The 15,672-nt window shown below is 44.7% G+C and overlaps 1 protein-coding gene across 1 annotated transcript in view; it reads left to right on the forward strand.

Annotated features, from left to right (window-relative positions):
- PTPRO (protein tyrosine phosphatase receptor type O) overlaps positions 1 to 15,349 on the forward strand; it is a 127,186-nt gene extending 111,837 nt beyond the window's left edge. Inside the window, exons 21-27 of the mRNA XM_060279443.1 lie at positions 673 to 763; positions 3,523 to 3,599; positions 5,204 to 5,338; positions 7,015 to 7,137; positions 8,733 to 8,887; positions 10,528 to 10,663; positions 15,231 to 15,349. Coding sequence (XP_060135426.1) covers positions 673 to 763; positions 3,523 to 3,599; positions 5,204 to 5,338; positions 7,015 to 7,137; positions 8,733 to 8,887; positions 10,528 to 10,663; positions 15,231 to 15,335 — 822 coding nt within the window. The 3' untranslated portion in view covers positions 15,336 to 15,349. The remainder of the gene's footprint in view (positions 1 to 672; positions 764 to 3,522; positions 3,600 to 5,203; positions 5,339 to 7,014; positions 7,138 to 8,732; positions 8,888 to 10,527; positions 10,664 to 15,230) is intronic.
- Positions 15,350 to 15,672: the final 323 nt, after the last annotated feature.

A 15,672-nucleotide genomic window follows, 5' to 3' on the forward strand; every position in this document is an offset into this window, starting at 1 on the left:
TGTTGTCTAAAGTAGTTCTGTTCAGAATTCTGTCACCTCATCTTATGCAATGCATGGAACCTGCTTCAGCCTTGGCTTGATAGGGAACCAGAACAAGGACTATCCGAATAGCTTATGGCTTACAGTTCATTAACTGGTAGCCCACAGGAAACTATCAGCTTTCAGTCCCCCTCCATCAGAGCAGCATTTTATTTTCCATTAGCAGTATCCATTCAGTAGTGGTGGCCAAGTAAGGTTTACTCAGTGTAGACCCATCGAAATCAATAACCTAACTTAGCCATGCCCATTAGTTTCAATGGGTATACTTCAAGTAAAACTTAGGAATATCCCGCCTTGTCAATGGAAGCCCTGCACAAGTGCAATTTTTGCTAGTGCAATGGGACATTTTACCCCTCTCCTCTCCTGTGCTCCCCCCACACCCATGACATTGGGTGGGGCAGGAGAACCCCCATAACAGGATAGGATAGGGAGATTGTTCTGTTTGGCCAACTGAATTGCTTGTGCAGGTGGAAGCAACTGGAAGAGTGTGACGTTGAATTGCATCCACCATGTTGAATTGTATCCACCATGTTTTAGACTATGACTTCCATCTTGGTTTGGGTGTGACCTACTTGTAGGTTGAAGACAGATAGGTTATCTTAATGGTGGCATTTTATTTTGTGTCTTCTACAGGAACTGAAGCTGATTGGGCTGGATATCCCACACTTTGCAGCTGACCTCCCTATGAACCGCAGTAAAAATCGCTACACGAATATCCTCCCTTGTACGTTATTGTGGGGATGTGCCTGTTATGGCTGCTTTGACTTATGTGCTCCAGGTTACCCGTAACACCAATTCTAACCCTTAGGAATCAGGTTGATGCATAGCAATTCTGTGACACGTTTAGGGCTTGAGGTCAACTGCTGGCAGTGTCAGACACCAACTGAGACCCAGGGTCTAGTAGGTGTCCTCATGCTGCTTCTCTTGCTGTTACTGCCTGTTCTCTTCCTCTGATCTAGAGGGAGAATGTGAGGGAAAGAAGGAAGCATTTGTAAGCTGATCTGAGCCCATAAACATAACTCGCATGTGAACTATCACCACAAGAGCTGGTTTTCCTATATTTATTCCATTACCAATTTATTTCACTCCTTTGGGTTGTATCCAACTAAGGTTGCTTCCAGGCTGAATTTTGCAGAAGAGAGTCCAATCAAATCCCAGAATGTTAGATTTGCTTCTTTCTTCTTTGGCGATCACTCGTAGCCGAGTAAGATTGTCTTCCATAAACACGATTTTAACAATGGGTCCGTAAGTCAGCATTTCTCAACCGCTGTTCCGCGGCACACTAGTGTGCCGCGAGACGCTGGCTGGTGTGCTGCGGCGTGCGGCGACGAGAAGGGCGATTTGCATTGTCACGTGCCTGGCGGCCGCCAATACACAGCACTTACCCGCCGGAAAGCAATATTTCTCCTCCTCTTTCCCAAAGCTCAGTGCAAACGAGCCTGGCGGCCGCCAATACACAACACTAACCCGCCGGAAAGCAATATATGGCAAGTGTTTCTTACAGTCATAATTATAATATAGGGCGGCACAGAGTTAAATTTTTTAACTTTTTTAATGGTGGTGTGCCTCGTGATTTTTTTCACGGAACAAGCGTGCCGTGGCCCAAAAAAGGTTGAGAAACACTGCCGTAAGTGACTGTGGAGGCCAATTCTGGATCCACACGTCCTTCCACAGTGGGGACATTGGTTTCCGGATGGGAGTTGATCACAGTGTGGATTTGCCAAGCATGCCTTCCTCTTAGCACGTTTCTCCCTTGCGTCCTGAGATCGAGTTTCTTCAAAGCCCATGACACCTTTGGTAAAGGCTGTTCTCCAACTAGAGCGCTTGCAGGCCAGTGTTTCCCAGTTGTCAGTGTTTATACTACATTTTTTAAGATTTGCCTTCAGACAGTCTTTAAACCTCTTTTGTTGACCACCAGCATTACGCTTTCCATTTTAAAGTTTGGAATAGAGTAGTTGCTTTGGAAGACGATCATCAGGCATCCGTACAACATGATCTTTTCAGTGGCTCCGTCAATCTAGAGCAGCATTTCCCAGACTTGGGTCTCCAGCTGTTTGTGGACTACAAGTCCCATTATCCCCCACCACTGGCCCTTGCTAGCTAAGGATGATGGGAGTTGTAGTCCAAAAACAGCTGGGGACCCATGTTTGGGAAACCCTGCCCTAGAACAACAAGTCCACTTTTTATATAATAAAACAGACTTCTTAAAATTTGGAGGGTTCTGGGGAAAGGCAAAGTGTAGGATGAACGAATGATAACTGGGATGATGTGTCAAGACCCTGCAAGCAAGCCAGGATGAGTGCAGGATTGACTGCTCATTGTCCTCTGGTTGCCCCACAAACAAATCAGAATGAATGCTCAATAAAGACCAGATATACAAGGTGTGACCGGAAAGTTTGGTGAATGGTCACAGAAACCGGACAGCAAGAAATATTTGAACATACATACCTTCCAGGCCTTCAAAGTAGGCCCTCTCTGATACAATGCACCATTGACAATGTTTGTAGAACTGTTGGAAACTTCTGGAAAAGTCCTTTTTGTACTGCTTTCAGTTCCCTCGTCACAGCACCTTGGATGTGTGAAATGTTGGGAAATCTGTGCCCTTTCAGTGTAAATTTCAGTTTTGGAAAAAGAAAGAAATTTGGTGGGGCCAGATCGGGAGAATATGGAGGGTGGGACAACTCAGTAACCTCAGTAACGATTTCATGCAGAATATGCAATTCTTCCACCATCATTTGGACTGACAAACACCGATTCTGCATCAATGACTCTGTTGGCATTTGCCGCCATTCTCCTTGTCGACTGTCTGCCAGACCGAGGGTCATCTTTGATGGTTTGCCGCCCTTCACGGAAACACTTAAACCACTCATACACTGTCTTTCAAGTTACAGCTTCATCTCTGTACACAATTGTGAGCATTTTGTGGGTTTCCGATGCTGATTGTATGTTGGAATATTTCTCACTGTCCAGTTTCTGTGACCATGCACTGAACTTTTCGGTCACACCTTATAGCTTCACCTCCATGTAAGCTTTCTTGAAGCAAATCAGGGAGAATGCTCAAGCAGCAGTTGTTCGGAGATGTCCTTAGTTAGAGCTGACCCATTGGAAGTTCATTCATTTATAATAACTTTCATAGGTTTGAGTAGGACTAGCATAGAATACAGCCCTTTCTGTTTGGGGTAGGATTCAGATTTGTTAGCAATGAATATGCAAATATATATGTATTATTCCCAAGTAGTCTTTGGGTTTTTTTTATGAGTTCCAAGGGATCCCAACTGAAGGATGTTCAGAAGTGGTAGTGAAGGGATCGCCTTGCTCTAAAGGTTACAAATTTACCAAAGCATTCATTAAACGGGCCAGCCTGAAGCCTCAGTTTTTGCTCAGAATACCTGCAAATTTATGCTTTAAGCTTTAATTAGGAACCGTCTGGTTTGTGGCGATGCTTTAAGTTCCATCCACCTTTGGGTCTTCTTCCTTTTGCAGATGATTTCAGCCGAGTTCGATTGGTCTCAATTAACGAAGAAGAAGGTTCAGATTACATCAATGCCAACTATATCCCTGTAAGTGAACTGGACTCAAAGCATCCAAAAGAATAATATGAGGCTGAGGATGATGGCTTGCAAAATACCACACAGGCTGGTGCAAGAGCCAAACCTTTCAACATATTCCCCGCCCCCCTTTAATAGAGAACTTGGTTGAGTGAAAATCAATTTAAAAGTGAAACAGAACCATACCAAAATGGGGTGTGTGTGTGTTTCCATACGCTTGACGAATTCCCTAGGAATGCAGGTGTATATATGTATTTCAATTACAAGAAGAATAGATTTTTAAAGGCTGAAATGGCCCAGCAAGCACCTATATAATCGCGGGATTTACCAAATATTAGTGGCAGGCAGTGCTTTTCTTCTGGGGAGGAACGCAGGGATACACATACCCCTAAAAATTTTGTGAATTTAAGTTTGGCCTCATTGATGAGCAGTATTTCAATATGAGTAGGAAAATGAGAGTACCGCTAAACATTTTTTTAAAAAAGCACTGGCGCCAGGTGAGCTTTCAGAGCAATAAACAACCAAAACCACCACATACTGGCTGAAAAATGTAACAAGGAATTTACTTCGAAAGCTGATCTAAAGGAATGAACTCACGGTCATTCAACTAAGCCAAATAATTAACAAAGCCATGTATAGGTCAAAGTCATAGAATTAATGCACTGTGCAAGATAAATGTTTACGCGACTGAACCATTCAGCGATAGGCTAGATATTCAACAAGGTCCTGATGCCAACAAAAAGTTCACAAGTAATAGTGGGTGGAATGATAATGGAATTCTTCAGAGGTTTAAAACAGAAAACACCTGGATGTAATTGAAGAGGGTGGACGAATAATGTTTCAGTGGGTCAAACTCAGTCCTTCAGGTGTTTTAGGACTACAATTCCCATCATCCCTAGCTAACAGGACCAGTGGTCAGGGATGATGGGAGTTGTAGTCCCAAAACATCTGGAGGGCCGAGTTTGCCTATGCCTGTTTTAGAGAGGGGGAGGGAAAGGGGCCTTAAGGAGGAACAGACTGTGTGAGCTTCTCAATAAAGCCTCGTACTTTTTTAGATAATTTATATACCATTTAACATTTTGAGAGAGAGAAAATGTTACAAGCATATGCAGTAACATTTTGTTGTTGTGCCCACTTGCAGTGATGAATAAAAGCCCATTCTTAACACTCTGTCCCAGACCTGCTTGATCAGGAAATGAGACCTCTTTTCTTTTTCCTACACGAGGATGGAACTACATGCAGGCAACCTTACAAGAGGGGAGTGGGCAGAAGGACTAAAGTCCCTGCCAAGATTGACTGAGGCTCCGAACCACCATCAGACATGCACACATGCAAAAAAAATCATCTGTGATGGTTGTGGTCAAGACCAGTTGATAAAATGGGAAGGACAAGTGCAGTCCTAACCCAGCATGGCACTGCGGAAGGAGAAGCCAAGCTGAGTCGAGAGCGAATGTGTGTGAAAAGTAATGGGTGGGGAATTTGAATCAGTTCCCATTTAATGGTGATTCCACCTCATTCAGTATGAGGCAGCTTCCTATGTTGTTCCTGTGCTTTCGAAAGAAATACCCCAAATCTAAAGACAATCCAAAGGAGCCACCACATGCTTTCTCTTTTAGGGTTACAACTCTCCCCAAGAGTACATCGCCACCCAGGGGCCACTGCCAGAGACGAGGAACGACTTCTGGAAGATGGTTCTCCAGCAGAAGTCGCAAATCATTGTCATGCTCACACAATGCAATGAGAAAAGAAGGGTATGTATGTGTGAAAAATCTTCCAAGGCTTTTGAAATATGCAGTGGATCTACGTTCCCTCTTACCCAGAATTCTGTTCTCGGTTACAGTCATTCAGAATGCCATAGTACTCATAAAAAGGGTGTTATGGGGATAATCAAATATACACTGCCTCAAATCATGGAAGTTCTGTTTAGTCATCACAACTAATTTCTATCAATAGAACCACACTCCATTAATTTCACTAACATCTATTTATTTTATTTATATCCCACCCCTTCTCCCAAGAGTTCAAGGTGATGTACTTGGTGAGAAGCAGTGTTGCACAGTGGTTAGAGCATCGGACTGGGACCTGGGAGACCAGAGTTCAGATCCCCACTTGGCCATGAAGCTCACTGGGTGATCTTGGGCAAGTCACTGCTTCAGTTCCTAACCTACCTCACAGGATGGTTGTGGGATTTAATTGAGGAGGGGGAGAAGAGCCATGTATGCCGCCTTTAGTGGTACTTTGAGAGAAAGATGAGATACAAATTCAATAAAATAAGTAAGCGGTCCTTCCTTGTGCCTGTTTTAACCTTAAATCAGTCCTGCGAGGCAGCTTGGATTGAGAACCTGTAATTGGCCAAAGGCCACTGAGTGACCTTCATATCTGAGTCAGGATTTGATCCCTGCTGTTCCAGGTGTTGTCCAATGCTCTAACCACTGCACCACACTGCCACTTTAAAGCCATCTAATCTATTGACCCATCACCACATTTTGTAGAAGCGATTTCCACTGTGTTAGAGTTACGCACGGCATGGTGTGCTACCTCTTTTTCTGTCTGAAGCCTCCTGCCGCTCAGTCTCATTGAATGCCTGCATTCTAGTACTACGAAATGCACAGACACATATATCTATCCACTATCTCCCAAACCATTCATACTTCTGATGTAGGGACATCAAAGCGAATGTTAGCTTCCCGCAGCGTGAAGTTTACTGACTCCCCGGGGAGCGGTTTCCTTGTTATAATAGGGAGAAGATTAAATTCACATCTTATCTCCACATTATATGACATGCTTTCCCTTACGTCCCATGTGTAATCAGGTTTACAGAAAACGTACAATGAAATACAGCCCTCAGTAATCACATTGCTACATATCAGAGGTCAATCCTTTATAGGGAATAAACTCTGTGTTTCTCTCTGTGTGTGTGTGTGTGCATACCTGCCATGCATAGTACATGGAGCTGGGTGCAGAATTCAGCTTCTAAAGATTATTTTTTTGAAAAGTCCTTAGTAGAAATTGTGTGCATTTATTTTTATACACACATGCACACACAAAGTTGGCAGCTTTCTGTTTTGAGAGGCAATAGAGTGCATCTCTGGAGGTGAAGTCAAACTTCTGCATCAGCAGCATCAAAGTGACCTCCCAGGGCACAAGCCTGGGCAGTCTGTATGGGGGTCCTGGGCTGCCCAGATGACAAGACCCCCCTCTCCCCTTGCTGATAGGGTTCAAAGGAAAGCAGAGCAATACGTTTGGCACCAGCTTGGCTGCAGGAGTTGGCGGAAGGAGGCATGCAAGGTGCCTTCCAAAAGTCTTAGGGACTCCACTCCGGATTTGTGTAGAGTTTATTCCTAAACCTTTTCTTCTTCGGATTTGGGACTAAGCTACGATGCTTACCAAGACTTTGAAAAGTTTTCCTCGGCTCTTTTTCTTCCAGGTAAAATGTGATCACTATTGGCCTTTCACAGAAGAGTTGGTTCCTTATGGGGACATCACAGTGGAGATGCTTTCTGAAGAGGAGCAATCGGATTGGGTCTTTAGGAATTTCAGAATCAACTATGTAGGTCAATGTGAAGGGGTTTTTCTTTTTACTAATGTTGTTAGTCCTGCAAACTTTGGATACTAATTCACACCTCTTGTAAACATAAACCAGGCATCCCCAAACTTTGGCCCTCCAGATGTTTTGGCCTACAACTCCCATGATCCCTAGCTAACAGAACCAGTGGTCAGGGATGATGGGAGTTGTAGTCCAAAACATCTGGAGGGCCAAAGTTTGGGGATGCCTGACATAAACCATTTATTAATAAAGTGTATCCATAGTGGACTGCCTTGCCCCATATATCCCTGCCCAGCAATTGTGGTCAATTGAGAGCCAGTGTGGTGTAGTGGTTAAGAGCGGTAGACTCATAATCTGGGGAACCGGGTTCGCTTCCCCGCTCCTCCACATGCAGCTGCTGGGTGACCTTGAGCTAGTCACACTTCTTTGAAGTCTCTCAGCCCCACTCACCTCACAGAGTGTTTGTTGTGGGGGGGAGGAAGGGAAAGGAGAATGTTAGCTGCTTTATCACTAACTTCGGGTAGTGATAAAGCGGGATATCAAACCCGAACTACTACTCCTCCTCCTCCTCCTCCTCCTCCTCCTCCTCCTCCTCCTCCTCTTTCTTCTTCTTCTTCTTCTTCTTCTTCTTCTTCTTCTTCTTCTTCTTCTTCTTCTTCTTCTTCTTCTTCTTCTTCTTCTTCTTCTTCTTCTTCTTCTTCTTCTTCTTCTTCTTCTTCTTCTTTAGATGGGGCACCACTGAAAGTACCGTATGCCCCAAAAGTGCACATAGCTTATACTAGAAACTGGGCTTTTAGTGTTGCAGCTCTAGCTCTCTGGAACAGATTGCCGGCTGAAATTAGCTGTGATGTTTAGGCACCTACTGAAGACGTTTCCTGGAGGTTTGACCCAGTCATTTGTGAAATACCAACTGGGCATCTGTGGGAATGGCTTTATAGTTTTACAGTCTGTAGAAATGGGTTTAATTGGTCTTGGAATTTGTATTTTATTTTTCATTTTACCTTGCACACCTCTTTGAGGGCCTTAGGCTGTGAAGAGGTTTATAAATTTGCATAATAATAATACAGTAGTACCTCGGGTTACGAACACGATCCGTTCCGGATCGCGGTTCGTAACCCGAAAAGGTCGCAAACCGAGCGCCGCTTCTGCGCATGCGCAAAGCGTGATTTTCATGATTTTTGCGCTTTGCGCATGCACAAAGCGTGTGCGCCGTTTCTGCACATGTGCGGGGCGCGCGCCGAAAACACTTCCGGGTTTGCGGAGTTCGTAACCCGAAGTGTTCGCAACCCGAACGGGTCGTAAACCGAGGTACGACTGTAATAATAATAATAATAATAATAATAATAATAATAATAATTTGCGGAATGTTTATTTTAAAGCAGCCAATCTTGAGTAGGGCCCTGACTGGAGGTGGGTGCTTTAACCCTTTTCTCCTGCTGTTGCCCCAATCTGGATTTCTAGGGACTGTGACTTTCATCGGGAGGTAAATTCCAATGGCTCCCTTTCTCGCCTTTCCAAACATACCTGGCCTGGGTTGGTGGTCACCGATTTATAAACGCAACGGCAGCTAAGCACCACTTTTCTTTCTCTTTCCCCAGGCCGATGAGGTGCAGGACGTGATGCATTTTAATTACACGGCTTGGCCTGATCACGGAGTCCCTCCTACAAACGCGGCCGAAAGCATCTTGCAGTTTGTGCAGATGGTCAGGCAGCAGGCAGCAAAAAGCAAAGGCCCCATGATCATTCACTGCAGGTGAGCCTCTCTCCTTTCTCCCTGGAAGACGTCAGCAAAGCAAGGGGCAGAGAAGGTTGTTGCAATGCCTTCAAAGCGCTCGCAAAGGTGGCTGTACAGTTTGCTTTTCTTGTTGTTAGTATTGTTATTGTTTCATTTATGTGTTTTTGAAACAATTTTTATTGAAATTTTACATTTTTAACAACAAAATATAACATATAACAAAAATCCCACCCCCCATTCCCCCCTCCTCTCCACGACTTCCCTCAGCTTCCTCTTCTGGTTTTTTTTGGCATATTATCTCTCCCTGCTTATTGGTTATATCTTATTCTTTAACATTTTTTAACACTATTATTATTCTCTTATCATTTTAACATCCTCATTCTATTGCCTACATTTATTTTGTTAATTGCAAGTGTTTAGTCAAACCTTCCAAGTGAGTCTATTTCTTTACATTGATTCTGTAAATATGACACGAATGGTTCCTAGTCTTTCTTAAAGTCTCTATTGTCCTTGTCTTGAAGTCTTTCCGTTAATTTTGCCATTTCAGCTTAGTCCATCTATTTTCCTTGCCATTCTTCTTCAGTTGGCATTTCAACACTTTTCCATCTTTGTGCTAGCGATATTCTAGCCGCAGTTGTACCTCGGGTTACGAACAGTCCGGCTTATGAATGCTTTGGGTTACGGACTCCACAAACCCAGAAGTAGGTTCCCGGGTTGCGAACTTTGCCCCTGGATACGAACACAATCCACTTCTGGGGCCATGGGAGGCGTATGTAGGGAATGTGCGCCTCGAGTTAAGAACGGACTTCTAGAATGAATTAAGTTCGTAACCTGAGGTACCACTGTACATGAAAAGTTTTTTCTTCCCCTTTGGCAAATCTTGACCTGAAATGCCTGGAAGTTGTTGTTGGTTTTTGTTTTTGTTTTTGTTTTTGTTGTTTCATTTATGAACTGCTTCCCAGGCAGCATCTGAAAGCAGCTTCACAATGGACAGCATAAAGTTAGTAGTCTACAGCGTATAAGTCAGGCATCCCCAAACTTTGGCCCTCCAGATGTTTTGGACTACAATTCCCATCTTCCCCGACCACTGGTCCTGTTAGCTAGGGATCATGGGAGTTGTAGGCCAAAACATCTGGAGGGCCGCAGTTTGGGGATGCCTGGTATAAGTGATCTCCTGTGATGAAGGTGGTGGATGTTTGCAATGTGTTTCCCAAAATGAGGCTGCATTTCAAGCACATTCTCACTTAGGGATGAGGGATAAATTTGATGGGATTTACATGTAAAGGTGAACCTACAAAATATGCACTTTTCTATTTTTTGCAAGAATACTAGAACCGAGACCCAGCCATCTTTTAAAATGTGAATCTCTGAATTTTGCAATGCAGCTCTGGGTTCAAAAATGCATGATTTTAAGGGGAAATTGATTAGCAAAAAAAAAATCCACATATTAAGCAAAATCACATAGAGGAAAAAACTTGCGTAATAAATAAAATTCATTAGAACTTTTATTTGGTTTTATTTTGCAAACTGGTGTGGAAAAAAAACAAATTGACGTTGAAATGTGGGTCTTCAGACTGGATAAATGAGCAAAACACAGAGAAACAAAAAATGGATAGAAGTGCCCATCCCTATTCCCACTGCTCCCCTCTATTTTGCAGTGCCGGCGTGGGACGGACAGGGACTTTTATAGCATTGGACCGACTCTTACAGCACATTCGGGACCACGAGTTTGTAGATATATTGGGGCTGGTGTCCGACATGCGGTCCTATCGGATGTCTATGGTACAGACAGAGGTAAGACCTTCGGTTCCCCCCCCCAGTGCATTTATTTGCTTTATTTGTGGGATTTATACCCTGTCAATCCCAGGGGGCTTTCAGAAAGTTAAAATGACAGTAACTACCACCACCACCCAAACAATTAAAACTCAGCAACATGACAGTGCAGTATCGAAGCAATCTGCAGAAGTGAAACAAGCACAAAGCCACATAAAGGTTTGAAAAGCCTGAGGATGTCCTTTGACACCAAGTCAAAAGCATTCCGCACTCGGTGCCACCACTAAGGAGTCCCTTTCTTCTGCAGCCACCTGCCCCACCTCAGATGATGGGTGTGCCCAAAGAAGGAGCTCCACTGAAGATCTTAGCATGCATAGGAAGAGCTGAGCAGGATCAAGCCTAAGACTCATCTATCCAGGATTCTGTACCCACAGTGGCCAACCAGGTGGGAAGCCTGGAGGCAGGACTGGAAAGGGGACCAGTATCTGCCACACCTGAGGGCAGCAGGCTAGCTTAGGGGAAATTTAATAATAATAATAATAATAATAATAATAATAATAATAATACCCCGCCCATCTGGCTGAGTCTCCCCAGCCACTTTGGGCTGAGGGATGCTGGGCAATCCTCCAACTCTTGGCCACCCTCACTCACAGCTTTGGCTGGTGCCTGCTCACTGCCTGCTTAAATGCTGCAGAGGTGGCTGCAGCAGCAGTGGGCACCATATGGACACAGCAGTTGTGTGTGCATGGATGCAAGAAGAGCCTGCTGGATCACAGACCAATGGAGCATCCCATTCTCACAGTCTCGGACTACAACTCCCATCAGCCACAGCCAGCACAGCTTTAAGTACGGAAGTGGATCATAAGTTGTCTAGAGCTGGTAGGCATTATAGCCCCAAATCTCTGGAGGGCGCCAGGTTGGAGGAAGGCTTGCATCACTTAAAATCATAGAACTGTAGAGTTGGATGGGAGCCTGAGGATCATCTAGTCCAATCCCCTGCAATGCAGCTGTCCCATGTGGGAATTGAACCTGCAACCTTGGCGTTATCAGCACAATGCTCTAACCAACCGAGCTATCCAAGCTAAACTGTGTGGTATGTGGAGAAGCACCTCCTTTCATCTTTCCTGAATCTCCTTCAGCTTCGTTGGATGACCCCAGTTTCTAGTATTATGACAGCAAGGACAAGAGGGTGGGACTTCTCCACTTTCCCACACCATTCTTAAATTTATACAGTTCTAGCATGCCCTCCCCTTTACACTCCTTTTTCCTAAGGAGCATTCAATATTGCAACCTTTTCTCACCGGAGAGTTGTTCCAGCCCCTTGATTATTTTGATTGACACATTTGTTTTGCCCCTTTTCCTATTCAGTGATATCTTTTCTCGTTGAGGTGCAGTGACCAGAACTGTACACAGTATTCCCAGTGTATTTTATTCTCAAACCCTTTGCTTAATGATCTTTAACATGGGCAGGTTCGTGCAGGGATGAGCAGCTTGAGGTCTTTGAAGGTCAAGATGAAGATTGTGCATTGAGCCTGGAAACAAATTAGGAGCCAGTGTGGTTGGTGAAGCGCTGGCCTAATGTGATCACAACATCTAGTCCCAGTTAACAGCCTCATGCTTAGGGATAAGGCAAATTGGATTGATTTCACATTTAAAATGCAAGTCTACCCAATTCGCTTTCTTGAAACCATACGCAAACGAAAACACAGCCACCCTGTGAAATTCACCCATCTCTGAATGTTGCGATGCAATCTTCCAGTCAAGTGATATGTATGAAAATGCAAATTATTGAAGTGTGCCTAAACGCGCATTAGTGAAAATAGCATACCATAATGTTTGGAACTAGGGAAAATCATTTTACAAAATTGCAAAGAAAAAAATTGCATATTTGGAGGAATTTGAACTGAAGCACTGGTGAATTTTCATGAAGACTCTTAAAAATAATAACCACAACGTGATTTGGAAATGTGGAGAACTTAACTTGAGAATGGTAAAATGAGATCCAAAGAGAAAACAAAACTGACAGATGTCCGCACCCCAGGCCTTTCTGACGTGCTGTACCTCTCTGTGGAGCAGATTAGGGTACTGTCAGGTGAGGTGCTGTTCCTCCCCCCCCCCCCTATCTATGCCACCCACTTGTTTGCATAGTGGCGCTCAATTAGCTTTCCTCCAAAGTGCCCACGCACTAGAGACTGCCAGCTTCTGTGCAGTTTCCGAGTTCCTGCTGTTTGCCAGCTGGCCTCTCCTCCTGTTCCATTGGCAGAGCATCACTACATCCCCTCTCTCTGTCTCTCATGCACAAACACAGCAGACAGCAGGGCTTTGTAATGCTTCAGCAAACCGGATCTGGATTAAAGAACACCCCAAACTCGTGCCAGTATTTAACGCTCAGGAGCAGGATATGATGAACTAGTTGCCAGGGGCTGGAGTGTCCAGGGAAGCGAGGAGGGAGTCAGCAACCAAAGGAGAAACCACAAGATTTAATCCTCTATATAGGCTTGGGATATAGGAGAATAAATGTGGTCCTCTCTGGCCCTTGGGTCCTTCACCAATACTACCCTGGGTTATCCTTGATTGCTTTTACCTGGAAAGCATCATTGAGCTCTCATAATGCCTTTGAAATGGAACTGTGCTTTCATCCTGTCCTTTCAATTCTGAGCTTGCTGGCCCAGCCTCTGAAGTATGCAGGTTGACCCACCTGCCCATGACACCTGCTCCTGCTCCAGGAGACCTGAATGCTTCACCCCACCTCTGTTCCCTCAAAAGAAAAATAATAATAATTTATTACTTGTACTAAATCCTTCTGATTGGGTTGCCCTAGCCACTCTGGGCGGCTTCCGACAGAATATAATGGATCAAAATGAAACATCAAACATTAAAAGCTTCCTGACACAGGACTGCCTTCAGATGTCTATGGAAAGTCGTATAATCAGTTCCATGTAACCTCACTTCTCAATTATGGTGCTGGAGGAGACTCTTGAGAGTCCCATGGACTGAAAGAAGATCAAACCTATCCATTCTTAAGGAAATCAGCCCTGAGTGCTCACTGGAAGGACAGATCCTGAAGCTGAGGCTCCAATACTCTGGCCACCTCATGAGAAGAGAAGAATCCTTGGAAAAGACCCTGATGTTGGGAAAGATGGAGGGCACAAGGAGAAGGGGACGACAGAGGACGAGATGGTTGGACAGTGTTCTCTAAGCTACGAACATGAGTTTGACCAAACTGCGGGAGGCAGTGCAAGACAGGAGTGCCTGGCGTGCTATGGTCCATGGGGTCACTACTAAATGACTAAACAACAACAAACCTCACTTCTCACAGTGAGGGAACTGCCAGAGGGTCCTCGGAGCTGGATCTCTGTGTCCAGGCTAAATGATGGGGGTGGAGACGCTCCTTCAGGTATACAAGGCTGAGACTTTGCAGGCTCTGTAGGGAACCAACACATGGAATTGGGCTTGGAAATGGGAGCCAACGTAGATCCTTTAGGACTGGTTTTATATGGTCCCAGTGGCCACTCCCAGTCTAGCTGCCTCATTCCGGATGAGTTGTAGTTTCCGAGTCACCTTCAAAGGTAACCCCATGTAGATAGCATTGCAGTAACCCAAGTGGAAGACAACCAGAGCTGGTAGACAGTTGTCCTGAACACGGAATAAACTTGCCCCTCCATGGACAGCTGTGAGTGATGGAAGCTTCAGGAAGTGAGAATCCCACTTGAACTCCTATGCAGGGGGAAAGTTTTGCAAAATCTCTCCCCACAAAGCATATTTCTTATCATGTACCTCTCTCTCTCTGCACCACGAATGCTCTTTAAATAGCCAAACTTGTGCATGCTTTCTGGTTTGGCGCTTCCAGGGAAGAACAATTCTGCCTCTTTTAATTGTCCCTCCATCAGTTCATTTCCGAAAGCGTGTTGATCCAAGGGAGGGGGATATACTTCTCTTAACAGCCACTAGATGTCAGTGCGCTTTAAGGAGCTGGAAGCCAACCAGCCTCTGGAGGGTTGTGAATGTTTCCGCAGAAAACTTGAAACCACACTGTGCTCACCACTCACCTGGTCTCAGGTTACCTTCTGAAGTGGAAAATGAATTGGTTATGCTCACCGCATCGCTCTCAAGCCTTCTGGGTGAAGCGAAGGCCAATGTTGCGTGCAGCTAGGAAAAAACTGGAAGCCTGCTTTTCAAAGGAATCTCTTAGACCCCGACAAGGCTGGTCACTGAACCGGAACCACTCAAACAAAACCTTCCATGGAAGTCATGAGAAGGGATAAAGAATATAACCAGTTCAGACCCCACAACCAATCTTGACAGAGCAATGAATTATATGAAAAATTCTGCCAAATGTTCAGAGCAGTTCCTCTTCCTTTTTTCTTTTCTTTCACGCTGTCCATATAAGATTCATTTATTTTTTTTTTTGCTCCCAACTGTCCCAGGGGAGCTGATGTCATTTCTGGGATCCATCAGGATCAGGAAGACTGCTTTTAGCACATGTGTAATGGATGTGGGTGGCTGGGTTCATGAAACAGATCCCGCTGGATCTGATAGGCTGCTTTTTGGTCTCTCCCTCTCTCAATCTCTCTCTCTCTCTCTGCAGGAACAATACATTTTTATTCACCAGTGTGTGCAATTAATGTGGCTAAGGAAAAAGAAGCAGTTCTGCATCAGCGACGTTATATATGAGAATGTCAGCAAGTCATAATTCCAGGCCAGGCGGTGAGTCCGAGGAGCCTTTCTTTGGCTTTCATGCTTGAGTTTTGACTGTTCGCTCAGGAGCAGCTGCTGTCATAAATATTAAAGCCCCAGCCTTTTTATTTATTGCAAGGGCCGTGCCTTGAAGCCAGATACTCCCATCCAGCTAGCATACGGCAGACGGGTTCTACATATGGAGTGCTGGCTTGATGAGTTCTACCTGTGATTGCAACTCAAGAGGCTCAGTCGCTAGAGCTGCCCATTCATAGCCGGGTTTAAAAATAAATGGTAGTGCCAAACGTAACTGCTTAGGAGGAGATGCAGAGCTGGATTTCAACCAGTGGTGG

Source organism: Zootoca vivipara, chromosome 10, assembly GCF_963506605.1.
Source record: "Zootoca vivipara chromosome 10, rZooViv1.1, whole genome shotgun sequence".
Classification (NCBI taxonomy): Eukaryota; Metazoa; Chordata; class Lepidosauria; order Squamata; family Lacertidae; genus Zootoca; species Zootoca vivipara.